The sequence below is a fragment of the Marmota flaviventris genome, chromosome 7 (assembly GCF_047511675.1).
Source record: "Marmota flaviventris isolate mMarFla1 chromosome 7, mMarFla1.hap1, whole genome shotgun sequence".
In the NCBI taxonomy this organism is placed as follows: Eukaryota; Metazoa; Chordata; class Mammalia; order Rodentia; family Sciuridae; genus Marmota; species Marmota flaviventris.
This window is the reverse complement of record NC_092504.1, coordinates 40,901,646-40,918,131: the sequence shown is the minus strand read 5'-3', so window position 1 is coordinate 40,918,131 and position 16,486 is coordinate 40,901,646. Positions and strand designations below refer to the sequence as shown.

The 16,486-nt window shown below is 42.8% G+C and overlaps 1 protein-coding gene across 6 annotated transcripts in view; it reads left to right on the top strand.

Moving 5' to 3' along the window:
* Positions 1-16,486, top strand: part of Lnx1 (ligand of numb-protein X 1) — a 166,805-nt gene that overhangs the window by 142,522 nt on the left and 7,797 nt on the right. For all 6 annotated transcript variants that reach the window (XM_071614279.1, XM_071614280.1, XM_027938160.3 and 3 more), the window contains 3 exons: positions 3,716-3,850; positions 6,518-6,695; positions 8,526-8,754. In XM_071614279.1, coding sequence (XP_071470380.1) covers positions 3,716-3,850; positions 6,518-6,695; positions 8,526-8,754 — 542 coding nt within the window. The remainder of the gene's footprint in view (positions 1-3,715; positions 3,851-6,517; positions 6,696-8,525; positions 8,755-16,486) is intronic.

The following is a 16,486-nucleotide window of genomic DNA, read 5'->3' as shown; positions in this document are numbered from 1 at the left end:
ATCTATGGAGTTCTTGGTCCAATGAAACATATAGACAATCCTCTATGCAAGGTGGGAGTTCCATCGACGAGGTCCTCTGTGCATCTGGCCCATCAGCCAAAAAACCTTGCTATACTGGTCAAAGTAGAACTCAGCCTCTGGGCCCGGTTCTAAACACCCCACCTCCACCCAACTTTATAATTAGAGTCCAGAGTTCACCAGACTTTTGAGATGATTTGAAAACATTAAATATTGCAGGAAGTAGAAAGAACTGACCCGGAAAGAAGAAGAACTAAGAAAGAGCGATGAGAGCCATCTTAAAATAGGATTGTCACTTGGAAATTTATTTGGGGTTATCCTGTAGGGCCTAACCAAAGGCAAGGGAGAAAATGACAAATTTAAGATTAACCTAAAGGCAAATTTTCTAATTAGTGCTGTCTAAAATGGGCACACAGTGAGCTTCCTGTCATTGGGGGCATTGACTCATGAGCTAGGTCACAACTGGCAAGGAGGTTGTAGGGAAATCGAACCATGGGCTAGAGGGAAAATGTTGGATTAGATGATGTCTGACATCTCTTGCATATCTGTGACTTTCTAATTAAATATAATCAGTGCTCCCCCACTCCCCCTGGGCTCCGTGTGCACAGATGGATGAGCTGAGCATGATTCTTGAAATTTGCTGGGAGGGAAGCTAAAAGGGGCAGCCATTCAGGATAGAAAGAACCAGCCCCACAAGCCTATGTTGAGAATCAGTTGAGCCAGATGACCTCAGCCTGAGATTTTTAGAAAAGAAGCCATTGGGGAATGCAGAATGAATTTGGTTTTTTAAAAGATGATCATTTTTTAAAACTTCTGATATTAAGGGATGGAACATTAATAGAGACCAGCTCTCCAGGCAGCAGACACTGTAAGTCCCACCCCTGCCATCACTTGCCTGTATCAGGGAGCCATGCAGTTGGTGAACCTCCTGTGGACCTAGACTGCACTCTACAGAGAACTGTGTCCCTGTTCTTCCTACTCTAAGCAACACAATCCTGAGGTCCCACTATCAATTTGGAGTCTCCCTTTCAGGTTGTTTGCATAGAAAGATGCCCTGCAGCATGCTGGGGGAAGGGAGTGACTCTTAATTTGAAGTGTTTTTCTTTTTCTTTTTTTTTTTTTAAGAAGGAAAGAGAGTTTATAAAGCTAGTAGAAGAAAGACAATGAATGAAACAACACGAATTAAATACATTTTAGTTAGCATTTTATTTCAGCATCAATAAAAAGAAAAAAAGCACCAAAAGTACATCTAGCTTGTCTCCTGTCCTCCTTAACACATGAATAGAAAAGCCCTTGGCTAGGTGAGAGGCAAACACCTCCATGTGCAGATGATCTACCAACTTTTTCTCTGCCTGAACTCATTGCTGGCCCTCTAGCCATTATTTATCATTAAAATAACAGGTCCACTGTACCCATCTTCCTGGTACTTATTATATAGGTATCAAATTAAGAATCAGTCTCCTGTCAGACATGGTGGCACACACCAGTAACCCCAGCAGTTCAGGAGGCTGGGGCAGGAGGATCCCAAGTTCAAAGCCTCAGCAATTTATCAAGGCCCTAAGCAGCTCAGTGAGACCCTGTCTCTAAGTAAAATACTAAAAAGGGCTGAAGATGTGGCTCAGTGGTTAAGTGCCCCTGAGTTCAATCCCGGTACCAAAAAAAAGAAAAAGAAGCATTCTCCTTCACCCTGTTCTGCTCCTGGTCCATCTTCTCATACCCACATCACATTCTCACTAGTGGGGGAGAAATAAAGAGTCTGGGGCCAGGCTGTTTCTCTACCCTAATCCTGCTGTTCCTGAGAGGTAAGAGCCAGGACAAACACATTAGCCCATTTTCCACCTTCTATCTTCAAACACTACAAAAGAAAGTGCCTCAAATAGTCTCTCTGTGAGCAATTTACAAGGTGGCTGGTGAGAGCCACAGATCCAGCCTCACAGAGAATTTATTTCCAAGTAAGTTGATACCAGAGTTATTTATTGGAGCATTATTCCTGCCAACAACTTAATACCAGAGCCAGCCTTTGAAAACACAGTGAGAAATCTGTGTTCGAAAATGTGAATTGAATAGCTCTCGCAGGCTGCTCCTTGGCCACATCCATTTTGCCTGGCAAAAAGACCCCATGCGTACGTCTCCAGTGTTCTCAGTTCTTATGAGGGGCTTAGATCATGCCCTGTTCCTTGTCCAAAGATGAACCTGGGACGGTTCGTGGGCCTAGAGACAAACCGGCTGCCGGGAGCTTGCGCCACAGTGGATTTCCCCGAAGATAAGAGCAGATTCAGGCTCAGTGACTGAAGTTTGGACCTGACTGTTTGCTGCTGCTTATCTTTTAGTGATTTTTGCTTCAGAGAGTTCCCAAAGATAACCTTATTAGGATGACAGAGGCTTACAGGCCAAAGAAAGAGACACAGCTATTATTCCAAGGATCGACAGTTGGCTAATGCCGTAGTTCTGCATGTCAGCATCTTCATGATTATTTCCTAGGCTTGTTATTTTTGCTCTCTTCTGACACAGGCTTTCTATGTGATGAGAAACACCAGGGAATGCAAGATGGGCAGGCGAACAAAGGGAGGGCATAGAGGCCAGGACTAGGCAGGAGATGGCTGGGCCCGGTGAAGAAGAGCCCGCTGAGGACTCAAACTTACTTTTTGGACCCCATTCTTAGTAGGATTTTTTTCTTTCCTTCCTTTCTTCTTTTTTCTCCTCTCCTCTCCTCTCTCTGTCTTTCCTTCTTTCTACTGGGTATTGGACCCAGGGATGCTTAACCACGAGCCACATCTCCAGCCCTTTTTTATATTTTATTTAGAAACACGGTCTCACTAAGTTGCTTAAGGCCTCGTTAAGTTGCTGAGGCTGGCTTTGAACTCATGATCCTCCTGCCTCAGTCTCCTGAGCCACTGGGATTACAGGCATGCACCACTGCACTTTTTATTATTATTATTATTTTTTTTTTTTGAGACAGGGTCTTTTTAAGTTGCTTAGAGCCTTGCTAAGTTGCTGAGACTGGCCTTGAACATGCGACCTTCCTGCCTCAGCCTGAATGACCATCCATTGTGATACTGACATTCAACATACTCACTGCATTTTAGCAATCTTATCTTAAAAAGTCCATCTAATTTACAACCATCCAGTTGATGACCCCTGAGGTTCGAGAAAGCCCTGAGAAGAGAGATTTATTAACATAAGAATGTAAAGTCATAAAGATTTGGGCTGATCGGTGTTAGACAACCATGGAAATAATTTCATTGCCAAGGGTTCATACTGCTTAAAGTTTTTTAAACAAGGGCTTGGTTCCTGAGAGATACGGGTTATGTGCCCTGGGAAGGAAGAGAAGAGAGGGAACATCTTAGTCCATTTGGCTGCTGTAACAAAGTACACTAAACCAGGTGGCTTAAAAATAACAGAAAGTTATTCCTCACAGTTCTGAAGATTGAGATACTGTGTCCTCACTTCGTGGAAAGGCAGACTCCCTCAGTCTTCTTTTATAATGGCACTAATCTCATTCCTTAAGTCTCCACATGTAATTCCATCACCTTGTCGGTGAGGATTTCAGCATATGAGCTTTGGTTGGAATAAACACTGAGACCACGGCGGGCAGAAAGCTAATACCTCCAGCTCCCATCATCCAAGCTAGAGAAGAAGAGCAGATGCTGTCCACATGAGCTCTGAGAGAGGCTAACAGCTGTGTCTTCCCACCCAGGCCAGCGAAAGGCGCGTCCACCTCGTCATGTCCCGCCAGGTTCGACAGCACAGCCCAGACATCCTTCAGGAAGCCAGCTGGATCAGCAATGGCAACTGGTCCCCAGGCCCAGGCGAGAGGAGCAACACTCCCAAGGTGAGGCCCAGCCCGGGCATGTCCGCTGCTCCTGCAAGGAGCTGTTTCTTGGGAAAACTGCTCACTTTATTACTTCAAAGTGTCACCTCTGGACTTTGTCACTTACAGAAACACTGTAGCACCTATAAAACTTAAGGGCCAGAGTCCCATCATCTGATTGGTGAGATAACAGGTGTCTCCTATCCAAGCAGGAGCAAGGAAGGGGCCAAGAGAGTTTTAAAACCTGCTCTTACAGTAGACCTCATGTGGGGACCTGATTTCTAGTCTAAGCCAAATACATGTCTTGTTCTTACCAAGAGTCATTACGTTTAAGGACTGTTTTCCATTTACTTTGAAATGAAACAAGAGGTTTGCTTGGTTTCTGGTTCTTAAGATTCCCAGTCTGACTGGAAATAAAGAATGATTATTCCTCTGCTATTTTAAATATGTTTACGTTTTACAACAGACCCAGGAAGATGATTTAAACACTTGAAGCTCATGGAATGGAACATTAGGGAGTGGTGGGGATTGGAGCAAACCAGAGAACATGTCCTATCTTAGAAAAATCAGAAAAATCTTAAAACATTCTGGATCAAGCAGAATGGATCTGTGGGTGGAATCTTTCAGGCCACCAGTCTGCAGCCTCCCTTCAAGTGAGGTGACTCAACCCAACTTGTGCTGCTCTCTCTGTAGCTTCTATGAGAGGCCACACTTTAACCTCTCCATATATACATACATACACACATACATGTATATTTTAATATATACATACACACATATATCCATAAATTGAGTTTTTGAGCAATGTATGCAGAAACAATATTCAAAAATTTAATTAAAGAGCGTGATTGCTTTATATTGTTCCAGAGTTTATATGATTACATCCTCTTCCCCAATCTCCAGCCAGCTATGCCCCATAGATCCTTAAATTCCATGTTTATAATAAGAAACCTAGACAGACCAAATACAATCTTTTAAAACATTTTCTAGATAATAACTTCCTGATGTTTTCTTGCTAATAAACACTGCTAAACATGTTTAAATTAAACTGACAGTTTTTAAAAATGGAAAAACTGGTGTATTGGCTTCATTAACTAAAGTTTTTTGTATAATTAACTGTTTTTAGTTGAATTAAGTAGAATATATTACATTCTAATTCATTAAACCACTAGAAGGGAGGCCTCCTGCCACCTGCCACGAGTCATGGCAAGGCCAGGAGGGTCTGCCCACTTTGCCACAACCCTCTGTCCTGTGTCTGAATTCCTGGAAACACTTCCACACTGGCCTTCTGGGAAACTGTGTAGTTCTCTCTGCCTTCTGAAATGTCCTTACAAAAAGAGTGGCATATTTAATATAAAACTAAAGGACACAATGGCTTGTTTGATGGTTTAGTTTTTTTATGTTCTGACTCAAGTTCTTTTTTTTCCCTTGATTTAAGAAACAGTGTGAAAAAAAAAAAAAAAAGAAACAGTGTGGCATTTTGAAAATAGGAGCATAAATGATTCAAAGACATACCACAGGAGGCAAGCCAGGATTTATGGAACAGAAAAGCTTTGGGTCCATTGGAAAGTCAAGGAATAATAGGCGTAGGATGACCTCTGGGGGAGAGGAAAAGGCATGTGGGGGGGGGGGGACTCGGGCCCTTTAACCATATGCGGAACTTTGGTTTTCACCTCGGGTTGCAGGGTGCATGGTAGGTTGGGATGTTATTCTGCATACAGTTTTTTTAGGTGTCTAAATTTTTACTTTAAAAATCCAGAGCAAATATTCTTAAATATATTTATTTTGTCTAGCTTGAGTGATGAATCCTTGGCTGACCAAGTATTGGGCAGTATGATTATTTTTAATCTGCTTGAACTATTTCATCAGAAATTGTTTTTCAGCATTAAGGAACATTGCAAGGTCTTCAAAGTATGGAAGGAAGAGTGGGGAGAAAAGAAAAATAAAAAAGATTATTTCCATCATACTTTCCTCCTCCCCTCCCCAGGATCAGAAATGCTATGTGAAGGATTTTTTGAGAGACTTGGGTTTTTCCATCACTGCCTAGGACCTCTCTCGGATTAGGAGAGCAAATGGAGATTCAGGACACATGGACATACGTGGACATAATGGCTTGTTTGATGTCTTAGTTTTTTATGTTCTGACTAAAATTTCATTTGTGTGGTGTTCCTTTGGTTCATCCTGTTGAACCCCTCGATGCTCAGTTAATCATAACTTCGCTGAGTGCAGACAAGGCTGTGCAGTAAGCACCGAGAAGAGAGAAGCAAGGGTCACTTGTTTTTCAACTTACAAAACATTCCTGATATTCATCAAGGATGAGGGTTTTTGAGATGTTGACTCACCATCTCCGGAATGGGTGACTTGCTTGACCAATTTGAGATACAGTTCACTTTGTATACCTCAGATTTCTCCCCTCATCTCCAACCTGGCTGTCCCCCCATTTTTACTACTGCCTTTTCAAATGGAAACTCTCTCTGAGTTCGCCTATAGAATTTGGGATAATGTACCTGCTGTAGAGGGATGCAAAATGACAGTCCTTTTTTGTGTCTTTCTCTGTGATCCCAAGAACCGTCATCGTATTGATTCAATTTTCATAACGTATGCAACTTTGGTCATTTTTGCATGAAGACAACCCACTTGTGAATACATGCACCATGTTTTTTTTTTTTTCTCTGTCTGTGCCTTCAGCCCTTCCATCCTGCAGCCACCTGTCACGAGAAAGTGATAAATGTTCGAAAAGACCCCAGTGAATCTCTCGGCATGACCGTTTCAGGGGGAGCATCGCATCGGGAATGGGACTTGCCTATCTACGTCATCAGCGTTGAACCTGGAGGAGTCATAAGCAGAGATGGAAGAATAAAAACAGGTAAAAAGCAAAGAGAATTAAGACACTGGGGTGGCAGAGCTCTAAGAGGAAATTAAAGCTCGCTAGGCTAGGTTACTGATTTCAAGAATTACCAAGACAATGTGAGTGGGATCTGGCTAGGACATCAGTTAGGGGCTGACCATGATTAGTTGGCACAAAGCAGCTGGACCGGGGTTCACTCCTTTGTCCATAGGGATTGTTAGGAGCCGGTTAGCCTGCCGGTAAAGCTAGAACCACCAGGCTGTGCCAAGAACGAACAGGCAATGGCTGTCGTTATGAGGCAGTTGCTTCTAGGATATAATTTGGTTATATATCCTAATATATATAAAACCTATATAAAATGGTTGTGTTCATTCTAAGTGGTTCTTTATTGGATTGATCCTATGACGAAATTAATTCATGAATTGTTCCATTTTATGGGTTGGATAAGAGGAATTATTTGGTAGATTTTGATTTAGCGGTATTGCACTAGGTGTTTTCTCATTAGAGAAAAAGTGTTTCACCCTCCTTCATCACACATTTCCTGGGCTACTTTAAGTGAAGGGAGGTGGTGGTTGGAAGGAGACGGTCATCATTATACAAAATACATGTATGAAGATGTGAATTTGATGTCAACATACCTTATATACAGAGATATGATAAATGATGGTATAAAGGTATAATAAGAATTGTAAGGCAAAAAAAAATCAATAAGAGAGCTCATGTATAATGGCATAATTTGGCATGAACATACTTCATATACAGAGTTATGAAAAATTGTGCTGTGAATGGATAGTTATGAATGTGATGCATTCCATTATTATCACGTATGAAAGAAATAAATTTTTAAAAAATTACTTCTACAAGTACATAGGGGTAACAGTATTGTCAATGCCCACAAAGGGGTAGCTTAGGTGGATGGACAATTCCACCTTTGAAGGGTAAGCGGTAAGAGAGAAAAATGTGAAGTTTCTGAAGACCAGTTGCTCAGCCTGAGAACCCCGGGGGCTGGCGTGTTAAGACCTCAGTCGGCCATGCCAAGGATGCTTGACACATCAGCAAGGACTCCAGGCCTTTCCATCTGTATTTCCTTACCTATTGACTCCTGCTGTGGTTATTCTGTATGAAAAAAAAAAAAAAAAAAAGATGATCAAGAAGAGAAGCCGAAGAACAGGAGAGATGAAAGAATAGAAAATGACAATAGGGAAGGTTTGTATTTTCATTTCTCTGGCTTTTCTGCGAGAGCCTGCGTGCAGAACAACGCAATCCAACTGAAGTGAATCACTGAGGGAATACGAGCTGGAATACGATACCCAGGGTGTATGGACATGGTCCTGCACACATAGGTGCTTAGCTGCATCCCTCGACAGACAGCAGAAACGTTCACTCTTTTTTCCACCTAAGAGCGCAGGTCCAGACCCTGTCTTACTTAGCTGCTCTGGACTCCTCTGCCAGCGCCATCAGGGGTAGCTTCTTATCATCTGGTCTTTCCATATTTATTGGGCTTGGGCTCTATGCCAGGCTCTGAGCGTTGCTGGAGCTTTGGCCAAGAGCTCCCGCTTTATGCTAAGAACAAACAAAAAGAATGAAAAGTAGAGGTTTTTTTGATTTTTAAAGCAAAGGCCAAACGCCAATAGATAGTCTTTAGATAACCCCAAACAAACAGCATTGCTCCCCTGTTCAAAGAGTACGGAGGGAGTTCGCTCTGTGAGGAGCAGCCTCACATCAACGCCAGCGACAAGTGATACACGCATGCCCTCTGCATGTCCCACATCCTTGTCCCTTTGCCCTTGAAGCAGATGGGCCCTGTTTGCACTCACTAAACATGGCTTCTGCTTGTTTGGCCATCAGGTGACATTTTGTTGAGTGTCAATGGGACTGAGCTCACAGAAGTCAGCAGGAGCGAGGCGGTTGCCTTACTGAAAAGCACGTCCTCCTCGGTGGTACTCAGAGCCTTGGAAGTCAAAGAACAGGAGCCCCCAGAAGATGGAAGCAACCCAGCCGCCCTGGACTCCAACCACAACCTGACCCCACCCGGTGACTGGGCCCCATCCTGGGTCATGTGGCTGGAATTACCACGGTGAGTTTCAACAGTCCATCCCTCTGGGGACGGGGGAAAAATGATTCCATTTCTTAAACCACTGTTTTCACTCTCTTGGGCTGATTCATGGCACTAGCATCTTAATGAGACCTAGTCGTGGTTATGGGATTGTTTGAAATAATTCTGTCTTCCTGTTGGTTACTGAAAATGCACGATGTAGTGATCCTAAGGCAGGGACAGAGGTCTGGATACACAAACATGGTCAGGCACTCACACTGAATATTTGCAGAGGTGCCATGTACATCTGTATATGTTGTTCATGCAACAAGCAGTTCAGCAGACAGGCAAGAGCGAGTGCCACAGCCCGGCTGGCTGGCAGTCCGGCTGCAGCAAAATAGTGTGTGTGTGGGGGGGGGTTGACGAACAACTTGTGTACGTTGATACAGTAGGAGTGGGAGCTGTTTATTGTAGGACAACAGAGGTATTTATACATTCCACACAGCTTATCTTAATTAGCATAAACTAGATACATCAGTCAACCAATAAGGAATCTCCACACTTAATGGCTCACTGGAGTTACTTCACAAACCACTCCCTCTGGCAAAATGCCAGGCGCCATCCTGACTTGTTTACAGACTCTAACTTTCCCCCTTTTGTTTAATTTAAATAACGACCATAGTGGTTTTTACACAAACACCACAAACAATCTGCTACAAGCAGAAGGGGAGGATACACAATGCCACAATACCAAGCCAATTGATGGCTCCATGCAAGAAGCCCTTGGAAAAATTATACCAGCAATGACACTGTTAGCAAAGATACCGAGTTACATTTTGTTGTAGATTACAGTTTGTTGTCTCAGTCCAGGTAAAGCAGTGTCTCAATAGATTAACTCACAGTCCAGGTAAATCACAGTCCAGGTAAGTTCTGCAGGCAGCTAGCTTAAATCACAGTCCAGGTGAGTTCTGCAGGCATTTAGCTCGATCTGAAGTTTCGTCCGGTTCTCAGCAACACTGGAAATTCTTTCACCTTCGTCTTCACTGGCACTGGGATGAAGGCAGGAACTCCAGATGGCTAAAGAAAATCCTGTAGCATTCCACTAAGAAAACAACCTTCTGAACAATTTAGTACATTATCTCAAGGTTTTTTACATTTGAAATAAGCCTTAATAGTGCTCATTATTCATCAGCCTCCAGGTGTGGGAGAACCATTATAGCTTAGTTATTGGCATTGAAAATGACCAAACATCAGGGACGCTGGTGCGGCTGTAGCATCCCGGGCAGCCCCAGATGGCCCTGGGGAGAGTCCCGGTCTCAAATTGCTTCCGGGCACAGGGAGCAAGAGCCTGTGAGACTGTGCCTGGATTTGGGCTCTCGCAGTGGCGTCCCGCTCCCCGGGTGGGGGGCAGGGAAGAGTCGGCTGCCGCTGCTTGGAAAGTCCTTGCTGCGCCATGACTGGCTCGTGCACGTGGAGGCTGCTACACCAATTCACGCACCCTCCGGTAACGAAAAGTATTCAGTAATAGCCTTTTGCTGCAACTTTTTTCCTGATAATCCTTCTTCTTCTGAACTTTCTTTTTCTTTCTGACTAGAGTTCCTGGGCTCTTATCAACACATGCCCTAACTGCTCTTGGTTCCACTGGGGTGCCTCCTTCCCTTAGTAATTTACTTAACACCCCTTCCATATTTTCGTCACAAAGACAATACAACATTTCAAGACAAAACAAGACACAAACATACTGTATCACTCTTTTCCATTTTCTCAAAATGGCCATTTTTCCTCTCGCCCTATCTGCCTAGGGATGAGCAAATTTGCTCCCGTCCTATCTATGGACAGGCAGCTTTTTTTTCGTCACTTACCCCCAAGTGTCCCGGGGCTCCCCGTAACGGGCCACCAATCGGGCTGTGGCAAAATAGCCTGGGGGGTGACGAACAACTTGTGTACGTTGATACAGCAGGAGTGGGAGCCGTTTATTGCAGGACAACAGAGGTATTTATACATTCCACACAGCTTATCTTAATTAGCATAAACTAGATACATCAGTCAACCAATAAGGAATCTCCACACTTAATGGCTCGCTGGAGTTACTTCACAAACCACTCCCTCTGGCAAAATGCCAGGCGCCATCCAGACTTGTTTACAGACTCTAACATTCCCCTGGCAAAATGCCAGGCGTCATCCAGACTTGTTTACAGACTCTAACATTTGCCAGGCGCCATCCTGACTTGTTTACAGACTCTAACAAGCGAGTAGACTTCAAGTCTGCATTTACACACTTGGGAGCTGAGCTGCGTCTGCCCAGAGGAAGCTTCACTTTTGCCTAATCTGCTATTGGCACTCCCAGGAACTTGTATGGAGGCTGACTGTGGCTTTGCCACTGCCTCTTTCAGTTGGCCACAGGAATACACAAACCCTGGGTGTACATAAAGCCTTTTTTAATACAGAAAGCCAACAAGCAGCAGAACACTTCGCCTTTGCCCAGAAGCCAAGCATCTGCTGGTTGAGATGCTTCTCAGCTCATGCCTCCTTAGTGCCTGCTCCTGAGAAGCATTTTAGAAGCTTTCTGTTGTCATTTTAGTGGGACATAAGTGAAGTATGAAGTCATTTCACATAGTGAGAGGTTTGAGACACCCCACTAAATAGCTCTGTACAGAAATTAAATATGCAAAGGACAGATAAACCAGTGTTTGCTCACCTGCATTGGAGTAAACACTGACCTTCAGAAGACGACCTTACTGATTTCCAATATGTGACTTAAATATCAAATATTAGAGTTGCTGAAGATGACATACTGGCACAGGATTAAATGAGTGAAAGCAAGATACTGGAAGATATTTGGTTTTAGAATGTTTTTTCTTGAGGCTGGAGATAGGTCCCTTTCATTTTTTTTTTTTAAATGTTAAAAGCTTCCCTGCCTCAGATACAAACTGACCTAGATTTCGTTTTGAACCTTCACGATATGATAAATTAATTTAAAACAGTACACTTTAAAAAAATGCTTAGAAGTTGAAAACCGGGTATTGACACTTTAAATCTTGAAACATTTTACAGCCGAAGCTGAGTAGAAGAGAGTAATACTTCAAAAAATTTTTATTTTTAAAAAAGTTTCTGAAACTTGAATCTTCAGTCATGTTTTAGTTTTTGTCTGAAAGTGATTTTGTCATGTAGTCAAGGTCCCCCGTGGTTCATTCTCGTAAGGCAGGTCCGTGTGGAGTGCTTTTCTCTCCAAATACAGCCCAGTGATGGCCTCCTCTCTTCGCTTTCTGTCATTTGGCCTTGGATTAAGGCTGGATTTGCTCATTTCCTCTGAGAGGAGAGCCGAAGGGAAGGTGCTGTAATGCCAGCCCAGACAGCACTGACTTCCAGGACTCTGGAAAGTCTTTGTTTCCTTCATTCCTGTCTCTCCTGCAGTAATATAATAAACAGTACAAAACTCAGAGGGTTCAAAGAGTATGGGGGGAGTGGAAAGTGGGTCTCCCTCCCACTCTGGTCCTCTCAGATCCACTCAACAGAGGTGATCAGTGTTACCAATTTCTTGTGAACTTTTCCCAGGGAGAGCCTATGTCAGAGGCTGGCAGACTCTGAAAAGAGCCAGAGACTTAAGGTTTTGGGGGCCGTGTAGTCTCTTGACAACTACTCAATTCTGCTGTTGTAGCTGAAGAGCAGCCATATTTAATCTGTGAATGAATGGCTCTATGTTTTAATAAAGCTTTCTTAACAAATTCAGGTAGTATGCTGGGCTGTCACTTGCTGAGTCTGGTCCATGTATGTATGTGTACACACACACACACACACACACACACTGTGGTAGCATATACACTCTTACATAGCTTTTTTCCCTATTGTGTGGTTCAGCCAGTTACCTAAGGTTCTCCATGAAAACATAATATGTCTGCAGGTCTTGAATCAGGAAAAGCATTGCAGTCATGTCCTCAGGTATATCATGTCCTCGGGTATATCATGTCCTCATGATATAGCCAAGCTAGATACACAGAATACACAGAAGAAGGTGACATTGGCACAATGAGCTGCAAGTATCTCTGCTGAGCCACTGTTGTAAGATACAGGCGGTGGCAGAGAGCATAAAAATGAGTGATAAAGCTCAAGGCAAATGTGCATTATCAATAGTGCCCTTGTTGAGAGAGCACTGTGTGCCAGAAGTGACGTTGCCTCCCAGCTATACAAGTTGTCAGCTCCCATCCAATAGGAGGCGATTCAGAAAACATTGACGGCTTTCTGATTTCTTCTTTGTTGGATCTCAAGGCCTGTGACCCACATCTGGAAGGCTTTCAATTCATGCTCTCATCTGAACTAGTATGATAAAAATATGCATTAACTCATTTCTCCTCTTCCTTAGAATTTAACCTTTTAGTCTTCTGAAACTCTTAAAAGCATTTTAATCACAATTGTCTATAGTGACTAGCAAAGCAGCAGATATCAGGGATTCTCTTTTTTTTAGCCAAAAATCTTTCACATTCGATTGTGAGACAGTGACATTGTCAGGCACAGCCGTGTCATGGAGTACTAACAAAGAGGCCCGGTGGCTAATGCTTCCTGTGTGCCAGGCACTCTTCCAAGAGCATCATGTTTTACATTTTTCACTCACTGACAACTCACATCAGTTCTGTGAATTAGATATTAAGAGCATCCTGACACTAAACATAATCTAATCTCAGAGTGGTTAAGTTGCCCAGTTGTGTGGCTATTAAAAGGCAGAGCTGGAAGTTCAACCAGTTTTGTTTTGAAGTCTATGTAATTTTAAGCACTGTGCACTAATAAGTTTGGGGAGCATTCCCAATAGGATGTTAAGCCTATGTTTAGCTTTAATAATTTGAGTTATGTCATTTGTTTTTTTCTCTACCATAAAGCCAGTTCTGGAGGAATATGAATGACACAGTCTTTGTCATTTACCTGGTGTTTCTTATAACAGCCCCAGAAGAGTCTGTATAGCTTTTGTCATTGCTCACAGTTTAGGCCTCAAATTTCTTGTCACTTCCCCCACCCCATCACCTTCCCTATGGGATGATTATTAGTAAGTCATTATCAATCAAAAATCAAATGAGTTAGTTATTCATGGCCAAATCATTTCAAGAGCAAAATTATTTCTTAAAGTATTTTTTTAATATCTGCCCCAAACCTACCTACATTTTTTTTTGAGAGAGAGAAAGAGAGAGAGAGAGAATTTTTTTAATATTTATTTTTTAGTTTTCAGTGGACACAATATCTTTATTTTATTTGTATGTGGTGCTGAGGATCGAACCCAGCGCCCCATGCATGCTACGAGAGCGCCCTACCACTTGAGCCACATCCCCAGCCCAAACCTACCTACATTTAATATGAGATATTAAATTCTCTTTTAAGACATTTGCTATAATAATGGGTGGAGCCTCCAACAGAAAAGAATGCTTAATATTCCTGAAGGTCTTTAAGTGGCTATGCTTAACAAACGTTTGTTGAATGAAAGAATAAAGTAATCTACTGTATACTAGGAATGACCTTCAAGAACTTTATTCTAAACCAAATGAAGTAAATAACAAAATGTCATCATAAATTATTTAAAATAATGAATTGTGAAAGTTATCATAAACTCATGGATGCTTGCGAGACACATGCTACTTTAGGAAACTAGACAAGACATTGGAGTGGGTGGTCTGTGTCATCTTGTTGGATGATATGACCAAAAGAGGAGAGCAGGAATACCAATTGTTTTCACAGTTGTGCTACATAACAACCAGCTGCAAACCCTTGGTAGAATATAAGAATCATTTTGATTATCAATCAGTCTAGGGGGTTCGTCTGGCCTGGGCTAGGCTTGGTTGATCTTGACTGGCTTGCACATATATTTATGCTCTGTTCTTGGGTCATTTGGATGGCACTGCTGGTGATCCTATCTGGCCATGCTTGGATGTCTAGGCTTTGGCTGGCTGAGGCAAACATCCCACTGATACTCTTATAGCCAAGCTAGAAACAAAGCAGTTGGACACTACAAACTATCATAGACACAAGGAAGGTGGTATGAAGAATTAGGGCCATTAGCGCAATTATTTTGTCACATTAAGAAAGAATGAGAGGCTGGGTGCGGTGGTGCATGCCTGTAATTCCAGTGGCTCTGGAGGCTGAGGCAGGAGGATTCCAAGTGCAAAGCCAGCCTCAGCAAAAGCAAAGGTCTAAGCAACTAAGTGAGACCGTGTCTCTAAAGAAAATACAAACATAGGAGGATGTGGCTCAGTGGTCATTGAGTGCCCCTGAATTCAATGCCTAGTTCCAAAAAGAAAAGAGAAGAATGAGGGGATAGTAGTTGTTCAGGACATTTTGAGTGGGACATACAAGACATACATAAATGTCTCTTAAATAAAAAGGTATTTATTATCACAAAGAGTTTTTCTTTATGTGTATCTCATATTTACCTTACTACAAATAAGTCTAAGGGATATTTTAATAACACCTTTATGAGAAAAATATTTTCTAAAAAATTAGTGAGAGTGGCATTGTTTTGTGTTACTTGAAGACCTCTTAATGCTTGGTGTAATAGATGATAACTGGATTTTTGTGTTTTCTTCTGTGTTCAGTCTCTTGTCATATCACCCACCATCTGGAAAATACTATTGGTGTGCTCATAATGAGAGTAAAAAAGGCAGATCATATCTACTATGAAAATTATTTTTATCTTCCCTGAAAGGCACATACTTTGGGATCACACTTTGGAGGAAAGTCTAAGATAAAATTAGATCGGGGCAGGATCAATATGCAGATGGCACAGTACCTGATCGGCTACTAAATAACCACACCAAGACAGAAAATACCTTTTGGGGGGTTCAGTGACGGCTGCTCGACCTCAGCTCCCACAAAGGAGGCAAGAGAGGCAGGCAAAAGAAAGAGAGCATGCCTGAAACTCTCCCATCTATTGGGAGAAGCCATTTGAGAATATTCCACCTAAAGAAGGCAAGGGATTGTGTTACAGCAAACAGGGGGTGTCGCCCAGTCCCACTGGGGGACACCCACTCCCAGAGCTGCACTTCCTTGCCAAGCGGAAGCCAGTTCCACACCTTCATTGCTCAAGGGTAAGAGTACGTGCTAAGCTCCTACGTGCTCTGCTCCTGATCATGGTGGCCCGATAGTACAGGATAGGGACTTAGGGAATGTTGAGGTCTACTGAGTAGGGGGACTGTGGAAAGGGGAGCCTTGAAGGACACCAAGAGAACAGGAAAATATCCACTAGATTTGGACACTTGCTGCAACCATTTTTTTTTAATCAGTATTTTCCACATTTAACATTCTATTTTCTCCTAAAGGTAAAATGATCCAGGCACTTCCTTCCTGGAAGACTCTGCCATGTTTCACATAGCTACCTTGTTCTTGGATTCAGGTGATGGACTAAATGGCATCTCTTTAGAGTCCTTTCTTAACCACCCTTTTGGACCATCTGCCTGGCAGATTCACAACCCTCAGAATTATCTAATGGTGTACATTTTCTCCAAACCTACACCTAGGTCTTAGGACACTGTGGGTGAACATCAAATCACTGACACATGTAGTCATGTGGAGCATGGCAGTGTATTCCACACAGGAGATCAGTTAACACCAAAGCTAAAGGTAAGAACCGACCTGGCATAGACCAGCAATAGCAAAAAGACTGTGACTAGAACTTGTGAGCGAGAGAAGTGTGAGAACCTCAGAGAAGCAGACTGTGGCCAGGTGACGTAGAAGAAGGAACTGAGTAGAGACTCCAAGAATTACTAGAAGTTGGAGACCACAACTTTGTAGGAGCGCC